The following is a 10,772-nucleotide window of genomic DNA, read 5'->3' as shown; positions in this document are numbered from 1 at the left end:
TTTTTATTCCTAATATACAGCAGGTATTAGAGGCAAATTAAGATATAATAAATTTTAAATCGTATTCATTAAAGTATTATTGATTAAGGGTATAGATTAGTTCTACATTCTTATCTTAAGAGTGATTTTTATTTTAACCCAATTAAAATATTATATACGTTGGAATCTGAATTCGTCTGCCCATGAGAATATTTATATAATGATTTTTTAGATATAGAAATTAATATATAGATGCTTGGTTAAATGATGCATGATTGAGGCGTTGAACTAGAAGCCAACAAGATTTATCTCCAAATATATAGGGCACCATTAAATTTCCAAGAACTAGTAATTTATTAAAACAAAGGAAATTGAAGGGAAAAAAAAGCGTCAACATTGTCTAATAACTTACTAAACAAAGGATCAGAAGTAAACCGAGTGTTCAAAATAAGCATGGGCTAATCTAATGAAGAATGGGTATCAAAGATTATTAGGGCAGCGGAGGTCGAAAAACATGTGATACATCACATATTTGGCCATTATTCTATAGGCTTCTTGTGTCAAATGCATTCCATCCCAACTAATATATCGATCTGGCTCCGCGCACGCAGAAACGCCTTCTGCTCCGCACATTCTTGATAGATCCAAGTTGAAGTATTCATCTCCGCTGCCACAACACGCTTTTATGCTTTCAATCACTGCATTAATCAATTCACATATCAATCTCATATTCCTAATTATACTTTCTATATAATTTTATTATTTTTAGTTGAATACTTACCACCAACGGAGTAATATGCGATGGATCGATAAGCAATGTAATAATCCGCAAAGGCAACAATAGCATTGGGGCTTTCTTCTTGGTTGAATTTGTCGACTGCTTGTCGGAGTTGAACATTATGGTAGATTGCGAGATCATCACTCCACTCATACATGTCGGGTTTGTTGGAGAAAATCATTCGAAAAATTGGAAGCTTGTAGATGCTGTAGAGTCCGGGCACCACCACCCTTGTTGCTCCTAAATTAACCACTCTCTACAATAAAATAATAATCAGATATAGTATAATATATGTGACTGATATCAAAATCACAACAATTAATGTATCCTTACACGAACAGCAGCCATAACGGCATCCACTACTCTAGGTAGTAATTTGCTTCTTATTTCTTGCATTGATTTTCCTTGAAAGAGGGCATTGTAGTAGTCGCTCCCACCAAACGGCCCCAATACAAACAGTGAGTTTTGGAGTTTGCCGCCGCAATCTGATGAATAGCCAATCAATTGATGTAAGATCGAATTAGAGTGATAAATTAATGACATTGGAGATTTGAATGTTAATTAATAATTACCTGTTTGATTGTTGCAGAGGGAGTGGAAATAAGCAGACATCCAATCCAATTGCACCGACAGAGAATTGTTTGTCTTGGACGAAGGAATATTAAGATCGGCCAATGCATTGGACGGCAAGGCAGTGGAGCCTGCGACGGCGAAGTTGACGCCGTGACTGAAATCAGCACCGCACTGTTTGAAGGGTGGCAGTAGAGGAAGACCAGCTTCCATTGCTGCAAACAGATAATTAACTAATTCAATTTTATGAAGAAATTAATTATTAGAAGAATAATTAAGTAATTCATCAATGCATATATACCAAGGTAGTCGATGATGAGCTTGCCATTGGAGGCTCGGCCAGTGGGACCATCGGGAAAGCTCTCTCCATAAGGTAGGTTTGCGAAAGGGGTGGTGTTGTTGTTTTCACGAATCAGATTTCCGACGTCAGAAATAGAATCGCCGAGTTGATAAATTTGACGGACGTTACATCTCCGTAGCAGCCCGGCATTGCAGCTTTCGATGTCGTCAAATATTCCTTGTCCGTATCTGAAAAACTCATCATAATTGCACATTCTCGGCAGCTCCACGTAAGACGGCGGCTCAACAGTCGGAGGCGCAGCAAAAGAAGAGCAAGAAGCAATCAACAAATTGAAAAGCAAAACTGCAATCAGTAATTTGTTGAGTATCGAAGCCATATTTCGCTACCAAGAAGCAATATTAGAAGATAATGAATATGAGAAAGAAGCATTGCATATAGTTTATTTATAGTTACAAAACATTCAGACTCAGATTAGGACTACTAATTCCACTCAAACTCCAACTTCAGCTTAATTAATTAAGCGGAATCGATCTTTAATAGATACAGAGTTTTTTTTGTTAATTAGTCCCCTTATATAATTAAAAATTCAATTGTATATGGGGTGTATTAATTAATCAATAAATAATAATGCGTACTTGTAGCTTTTTCAAAATGATCTATATCCCATTGATATGGTATGGTTGTAATAATGTTCTATCTATGGCACAATTAAAAAAGTAGTTTTTTTTTTCTTTAAAAAAAATATATACTTCAAGTTATAGTTTACAAAATTTCAAGTATAGATAAGAGTACTAGTGTTCTAATTTTAAACTGTTATTTTAAACTGCACTTTGGATCCCTATCCGACTATCTAGTTTTCAATTTAGTCATTTACCTTTCATTATTTTATCAATTTCAATTTATTGTGTTTTAGTATAATTATATAATTAGTACATAATACTCTTTGATTCCACGAAAATTATGGTCTTAAATTAATTAGAGTGGACTTCAAAATTGTCCAAATTGAAATATCAAAAATAAAAATAGCAATTAAGATTAAAAAAACTTAAAAATTCGTCACACTTATTATTTTACCCTTTACATAAAAGTTTAAAATTATTCGTTAATTTTTCAGTTGTGAATTCGAGTTTTTTAAAACTTGAAAAAACTTGAATTCACAACTAAGACTATTCATAATTATATATAAATTGTAGTTTTAAAACTTGAATTCATAATCATCCTATATTCAAATAGTGAATTTAAGTTTTAAAGTTCGTTCACAACCAAGATAAAAGGCCGAAAAGGGATTTTTCAAATGCGCGAAGAACAATGCTATATGAAGAATTTGAAGCACCGTTACTGCATTTAGAGGAGGAATTGGGAGTTTGTTGATTTGTTAAAACTTGTAAAGGATCCTATAAGATTTGGGCAAACCTGTAATTTTAGAGTGTGAAAATTAAATTATCCTCAATTGGGCGTCGACCACAATATGAATCCGTCTCGATCTGTCACCAAATGTGCTGAATCGAGCTTCCGAGATTCGAATGTTCGCACATCCGCTGTCTAAAGATTGAGCTGCCTACAAGCCTTGCAAATTCTTCCTGAAGAATCGACACACCTTCTCCTTCAAGAGGGTAGTTTTGGAAAAGTATGAAATTTATATAGCTATTGTAGTGCTAAGGTAAAATTATCAAAAGAAAGAGGTGAAATTATTTTTCAAAGATGAATAATAAAATTGGTATGAACTTTTGCTTTATCTAGAACTATTTTAAATAATACTTCATCCGTCCCCCAAATAACTTCATAGGAAGAAAGGGAACGAGTTTTAAGACAAACTTATTGAGTGTTTCGAGAGTGGTGAAAATGTGTTATACTAGTTATTATTGGAAATGATGAAAAAATGAAAAAGTAAGAATAAACAAAGTATTATTAATAGTGAAGTAGTATCGCAAGAACATGGATAGGAAGTTATTGGGGGACTACCCAAAAAAAAGATATGAAGTTATTTGAGGGACAAATAAAATAATATAGAATAACAAACGCAAAAATAAAACAAGATTATCTTTCTATCCAAATCCTTAAAGGCATACTAAACACATCCAAACGATAATATTAATTTAAAAGGTCTTCCACGACAGTTTCCCTAAGCCAGCTAGGAAAATCAACGGTCCAAATAGATTGCCGTGAACAACTATGCACAAATTGTGCCAAAGAGTGTGTCACTTTATTGGCTTCTCGATATATATGAAACACACCAATAAGTAGGACTGTAAATGAGCCGAGCCGAGTCGAATACAAGCAGGCTCGAGCTCGGCTCGTTTAAATATTCGGGTGTTCGAGCTCGGCTCGAGCTCGATTCGAGCTTTTATCTTGATGATCGAGCTCGACTCGTCACCCACATACTAAGCTCGAGCTCGGTTCGAGTTCGGCTCGGGTGATGCTCGATAATGTCGAATTTGAGCTTGAGCTCGAGCTCGGCTCGTTAGATGTTCGTATATATGATGTTCAAGCTCGAATTTGTTATAAATTTAACAAAATCTTCTTAATAAATATGTTATTCGAGTTCGAGTTCGACTCGTTTAAGGCTCGTGTACTAACTCGATTGAAGGCTCGACTAAAGGTTCGTGAACAGGCTCGCGAACAATCGAATTCGAACATGTTCACGAGCTCAACGAGCCGAGCACTGTCAGGCTCGAGTTCGGCTCGATAAAAATTTTGAGCTCGAAATCAGGCTCGAGCTCGGCTCATTTATTATCGAATCGAGCTACGAACGAGCTTTTTTCGAGCCAAATCTCGAATAGCTCGCGAGTAGCTCTGTTCATTTACAGCCCTACCAATAAGCAAGAACGAGCAACATAAATGGTATCAGAAACTGCCCCTCCTCCAAGCACGCCATCACTCGCATTGCAGAAAGCGAGTTCGCATAGATCTCGGCAAAGCCCAGCTTCATACAAGTCGTAATCCCGAGCACAATGACCATGACCTTAGTTATCATAACATTCGAAGATGGTCCCGTTGGCTTTTCAATAGTTGCGCAAATTTTACCCATGTGGTTACGAACAATAATCCCAATATGACTCTATCAAACGCAACATCCATGTCAATACGGAGTTGACCTGCTGCCATTTTTTTTTGTCCAAACTTAACCCCCAAGAAAATTTCAGTAGTATATGTAGATTTCGCCGATGGATATATATCCCAAAAAGCCATGCAATCAATCTCTGAAGGTTGTACCCGCTACTCTTTCTATTCATGCATCAGCCGAGTCACAAACATAAATCCAAGCTTTCCATAACATGAGAACCCACAATTCATATTCATCATCATTAAACTTCTTCTTAACATGAGGCTTAGAGCATTCTATATTGGTTGACTCAATTAGTGTCATTCATCCTCCGGTACCACTTATTAGTCAAGGCATGTATTAGTTTGACTCACCATGCTGGCTCATATGAATTAGTGATGAGGAGTAATATGTGCAGAGTAGGGAAAGAATACAAATCAGAGGAATCGACCCCACTGGCGGGTCAAATATGCCAGAGAAGTCGCCATCGTCAGAGAAGTCCTCTACGCCAGAGAAGTCATCCACGTCAGAGAAGTCGTCTTCACCAGAGGAAGCATCCTAGTCAGAAAAGTCGTCAATACCAGAGAAGTCGTTGCCATCAGAGAAAGTATACCCGTGCCAGAGAAGTCACTACCGCCAGAGAAGACGCCTTCGCCAGAAAAGACATTTCCATCAGAGGAGCCAACAAACGCGCGGGAAGATCTCCCGCATATTATCGAAATTACCAGCGTACCCTTCCATCACGCAAGACGCATGCACCGCAGATGTTTTTACTATTCTACCCCTCCGTTTGTAAATCTATAAATAGGGCCCGAGCTCGTGTACTGTGAGGGACGCTCTCTCATATTTTCGAATACAATAGTTGTTTTCTTTCTCGTGCAAGGTTTCCGATCAGCTATTTTTACTCTTTCCAGCCTTCTCGACTAGGTAGAATTTTATGTTTTCCCTTTATAGATTTAGGTGTTGGTTACGTTAAACACCAACTGGCGCCGTCTATGGGAAAGCTACTGAATTAAGACGTGAGATTACGGTCGCCGGCGTACGCAGATCTGTGAATCCAATCAGATTTGCGGGCGTTGGCACCGATTGGTCCGATAATCCGGATATCCAGCTGTGTTTAACCGTTTAATTGCGTTTTCTGGTTTAATATGTGGTTAATCTGCTGAGCTCTGCGTTGATTTGTGTTTTGGGTGCATGGGGAAAGGTGGCGACGGGCGTAAAACATGAATCAGGGGAAATTTACGTTTAATTACCGCTTGTTTGGGGTAGTTATCTGCGAATAAGGGGTTCTCTTGTAGAATTGAGGTTTTCTTCACCGATCTAGTGTTTTGCATGAGGAAATTGTATTTGGGTGCTCTGTTCCGATTGTGTTCGTCGTTTCCTTACGGATCCCCGATATTTTGGGTTTATGTTGCTTGTATGTGGTTGTTTTGCGTGTTAATGCGATAATTGTGGGCGATCTTCGTGTTTTATCTTGTTTTCGGTGAAGCGTGTGGTTATTACTGTTAATTCATGGGTTTGCATCGGTAAATACCCCGATTAGTACTTTGCTTCTGTTGTGCTCGGGTTCGCGTTGCTAATCCGTGGGTATTCTTTGTTTGCGATTGATAATTACCGTTACTTCCTATGTTTTGGTGACTAATCCTCGCTTTGTATCGCTGAATCGGAGGTGATAATCTGTTTCTGGTATGTTGGTTCTGTGCCGTGAGTTTACAGACGTTTTTCGTTTAAGGGAGGGGGTTTATGGGCGTTTTCCATGTTTTTCGTGGTTGATCTTCGATTTCGATGATTGAATTGGAAGTTCTGTTCTGTTCCTGATATATTGGGGTTTCTTGCTGTGGATCTATGGGTTTTGTGGCTAAGTCTTCGATCTCAAGAGTATTTATTGTCGTTGATGCAAGGGATTTACCTCAATAATATGATAATTAAACACTTTGTCTTAGTTGTGGTGAGATTCATATTGTTGTTTTGTGGACGATCTTCACTTATGGGAAACTATTATTCATGTTCTCCATGTTTTCCTTGACTAATCTTCGTATTATGGTAGTATTTTACATAATTCTTTTTGTTATCATGTTTAATGAATCGTGCTAACATGTCTTCTGGTGGTTGCTCTGTTTGTACTTATCTCTGGGTATCTCGCGTCTGCTGGATTTTACTGAGGGCTCTGTTTTTCTCAATCTATACTCTGGGTTTATTTTCCAGAGTGTAGAATTACTCGGAACTTTTTAACGGTCTTTGTACCGGTGCTCGGGATTCTTTATTGGATTTCTTATATTGGGACTCCCATCGGTAACGGAGGGTTTGTTCTTTTGTCCTTGGGACTTTTCTCACTTTGCTTACATGTAGGTACTATGGGATCGTCAGATGCTCACCGCAACCTGGAGAAAGAGTTCGACTCCGCTGCTCTCACCACTGAGGTGCCTGCCTCCTTGTTCACTGGCCTACAGGGCAATGCTGCCTTCGCTGCACCACCAGGGTTTCAGGCTATCTCCGCCACTCCGTTGACAGGGCTGAATGCAAGTCTCCAGAGGTCTGCTCTGGTAACTCCGGGATCTGATATGCCAAGCTTAACTCCCGCGCCTGGAGCGGGATAGCTTACGTTTGGGTCAATGGAACAGATGATGGCGCTGCTTCACTACTCCGCTGTGCGTCAAGCACTAGGAACTCCCATGTTGTCCACTGTTCCCACTATAGCTCCACTGGTGGGAACGGCTACTTTGCAGGGCACTGAGGCCCCACCTCCCGCTGCTCAGGAGGTAAACACTTTAGCAATCAACAAACAAGCTGCGATGCCTCTGGAAGTGCAAGGGGACCCGGCTGACAGGGAAGTGGAAAGAAGACCAGAGGGGAGCCGGGTCAGACTCAACAGTGTTGTTAGAAAGGAGAGGGTTGACGAGTCTGATAGTCAATCCGTCTCCCTGGTGTTCGAGGAGGAGAGACCAAGGGAGAAGGCTCGGTTAAAAAACCAAGTGTCTCAGCTGAAACATCAACTCCAGGATCTGGAGGAATCACTTAGGGAGAAATCCCGAAGGGAGGATAGGGAACAAAGGTCAGGAAAATCGCATCGGGTGGAGAAGTCCCATCGATCGGAAAAATTGCGCTACACAGAGAGGTCAGAGGAGAGGGAGCTGGAGTATTCCTCTGGCAGACATGAATATAGAGTCCACAAGCGCCACGCTCGTGATGCGCCCAGAGACAGAAGGGAGCAGGGGAGGCATAAGGGGGACAAGAGAGCTAAGACATCAAGGCTCCACCCGATCAACAACCGCAGTCCTTTCTCGGACGATATCTTGGCAGATACCTTACCTAGAAGTTAAAAGCCCATCTCACTGGATTACGATGGCACTACCGATCCGGAGGTACACCTCAATCGGTTTGAAGGGTTGGTTACGCTGCACATGTACACGGAGGGCATTAAGTGCCGAATCTTCTCCACTACTCTTACTGGACCGGCTCAGTTATGGTTTGGGACGCTGCCCCCAAATTCCATTCACTCTTTCGAAGAATTACAGACTCGTTTTTTGCGGCAGTTCGCGAGTTCACGAAGGGTAGGGAAGTCAGCCCTTTCGCTGATGGATATTAAGCAGGAGCAGGGAGAAACGCTACGGGAGTACACAGCGAGGTTTAACCTTGCCGCTCTGGAGGTGCCAGAGGCAGAATCGCAAATTAAAAACTGCGCCTATGTCAGAGGACTCAGGCCGGGGATCTTTTTTGACGAATTACAAATTCGACCAGCAAGGGATTTTGATGACATCATGGCAAGGCTGCCAGGTTATCTACAGTTGGAGGATGCCAAAATGGCGAGGAAGGTGGAAAATGAGAAACACAGAGTCAAGAAAGCTGAGGAAGCACCCGAAAGACAGAGACAGCAAGATAGGGCCCCATTCAGAGGGTTGCCTCCGAGGGTACTCCCACCCCAGGGAGGAATGCCATCTAATCAACAGCGCACAGTGAATGAAGTAACGCGGTTTACCGAATACACGCCCTTGATTAAACCACAAGAAGAAATTTTTCATCTGATAAAGGATCAGCCGTTCTTTAGGGCACCGGGGACCTACCGGACGGGGCCGCCGCAGGAAGGGCCTAACAATAAGTTGTGTGAATATCACAATTCCTTCGGGCATTACACGAAATATTGTGGGCACCTTAAGCACCAATTGGAGTTACTGGTGCGTCAGGGATATCTCGACCATCTCATTGACAGGGGAAATGAAGGTCAGAGGAGGACTGATCAGAGAGATCAGCGAGATCAGAGGGATCAGAGAGATCAGCGAGATCAGAGGGATCAAAGAAATAACCGGGATCAGCGGCGAGAACAGGGGAACAACAACAGAGATCGCAGGCTTGATGACAACCAGGATAATCGCAGAGAGGGGGCAGACAGGCAAGCTCTTCCTCCCCCCCCCCCCCCGTATAGAAGGGAAGTTCACATGATTTGTGGGGAGAACGGGATGCCCACATCAAATAGGGCTAAAAAGCAAGTCGTCAGAGCAGTTAAAACAGGGTATTATCCTAAAAGGGTCATGGAAGTCACCAGCGCGGCAGAGGAGCCGGCAATCACTTTTGGAGCAGAGGATATACGCACACTAATGTATCCGCATGATGATGCGCTGGTCATCACGGCGGACATTGCCGGCTGCATTATTCACCGTATTTTCGTGGATTCGGGCAGCGCTGTAAACATCTTGTATAAGGAATGTCTCCAAAATATGGGAATTAACGCTCATGTTGAGCCGACAAATGCTCCTCTGTTTGGGTTTGGAGGAGAGATGGTCATGCCTCTGGGGTATGTAGAGCTGCCGTTGATTCTTGGCAATACAGCTGCAGGCAACAAAACAAGGATGGTACGGTTCTTAGTGGTGGATATGCCTAAACCCTCGTACAATGTCATACTCGGCCGGCCCGCCTTGATGGCGTTCAGGGCGGTTATCTCTTTGTTTCACCTAAAAATGAAGTTTCCAATCGAGGGTGGAAGAGTGGGAGAAGTTTGTGGCGATCAAACGACATCAAAAGCATGCCACGTGCAAATGCTTACACAGTCAGCGGGGCAGAAAAGGGAAAGATGGACAGAGGGGTCGAACGCCCGGAAGAAGGGGAAAGTGGGCGAGGTGCATGCCCCAGCAGAGGAGCGCCAAGAGTTGGCGGATTTGTTAAAAGACAGAGACTCCACAGAGAAAACCGCGCTGGTGTCCACCAGCGATGTCTGCAACATGATTGAATTATTTCCAGGGAAAGAGGGTTTCCAGACTAAGATTGGATCGGCCATGAGTGATCAGGTCAGAGAAGAGCTCATTGGTTGTCTTCGGCGAAATGCGGATGTGTTCGCTTTCAGCACCGCAGATTTGAAGGGAATCGATAGAGGGTTGGCGGAGCATTGCCTCAACGTGGACCCTAAGGTCAAGCCGGTAAAGCAACGGACAAGGAATTTTGGGGCAGAAAAGGACGCTGCCATCAGAGAGCAGGTCTATGAACTATTGAAAGCTGGGCATATTGTGGAGGTGCAATATCCGGAGTGGATTTCAAACGCAGTAATGGTACCTAAGAAAACAAACACCTGGAGGATGTGTGTGGATTTCAGAGATTTAAACGCTGCTTGTCCGAAGGACCACTATCCTCTGCCGAGGATTGATCAATTGGTGGACTCTACTTCAGGATGTGCCTTATTATCCATGATGGATGCGTACCAAGGGTATCATCAGGTAAAGATGAACAGGGGAGACATCGCCAAAACGGCCTTTGCCGTCTGTTGCGGAGTATATGGGTGGAAGAGTATGCCGTTTGGTCTGAAGAACGCGGGAGCCACGTATCAGCGAATGATGGAAAAATTTTTCAAAGAACAGCTTGCTAAGAATATCTCAGTGTACGTGGACGATATGCTCGTACGGAGTAACAGGGCAGAGGACCATGTGTCTGATCTGGAAGAGATCTTCACAGTAGTCAGAGATCACAGACTCATGTTGAACCCAGCCAAATGCACTTTTGGGGTCACAACAGGGAAATTCTTGGGGTATAAAATCACACCAGCAGGGATTGAGGTCAACGCCGACAAGGTCAAAGCTATTTTAGAAATGACACCGCCCAGAGGAATCAAGGAGGTG

The 10,772-nt window shown here is 42.4% G+C and overlaps 1 protein-coding gene across 1 annotated transcript; it reads right to left on the bottom strand.

Moving 5' to 3' along the window:
- Positions 1-344: 344 nt before the first annotated feature.
- On the bottom strand, positions 345-2,337 carry LOC130992437 (acetylajmalan esterase-like). Its single transcript, XM_057917062.1, has 5 exons — positions 1,629-2,337; positions 1,330-1,542; positions 1,091-1,242; positions 761-1,013; positions 345-677 (listed from the first exon to the last, which is right to left on the bottom strand). Exons 1-5 carry the CDS (start codon positions 2,002-2,004, stop codon positions 460-462), a joined length of 1,212 nt encoding a protein of 403 aa, XP_057773045.1. The 5' UTR covers positions 2,005-2,337; the 3' UTR covers positions 345-459.
- Between the last annotated feature and the right edge of the window lie 8,435 nt (positions 2,338-10,772).

Source organism: Salvia miltiorrhiza, chromosome 7 (genome assembly GCF_028751815.1).
Source record: "Salvia miltiorrhiza cultivar Shanhuang (shh) chromosome 7, IMPLAD_Smil_shh, whole genome shotgun sequence".
In the NCBI taxonomy this organism is placed as follows: Eukaryota; Viridiplantae; Streptophyta; class Magnoliopsida; order Lamiales; family Lamiaceae; genus Salvia; species Salvia miltiorrhiza.
This window is presented reverse-complemented; position numbering and strand designations above follow the sequence as displayed.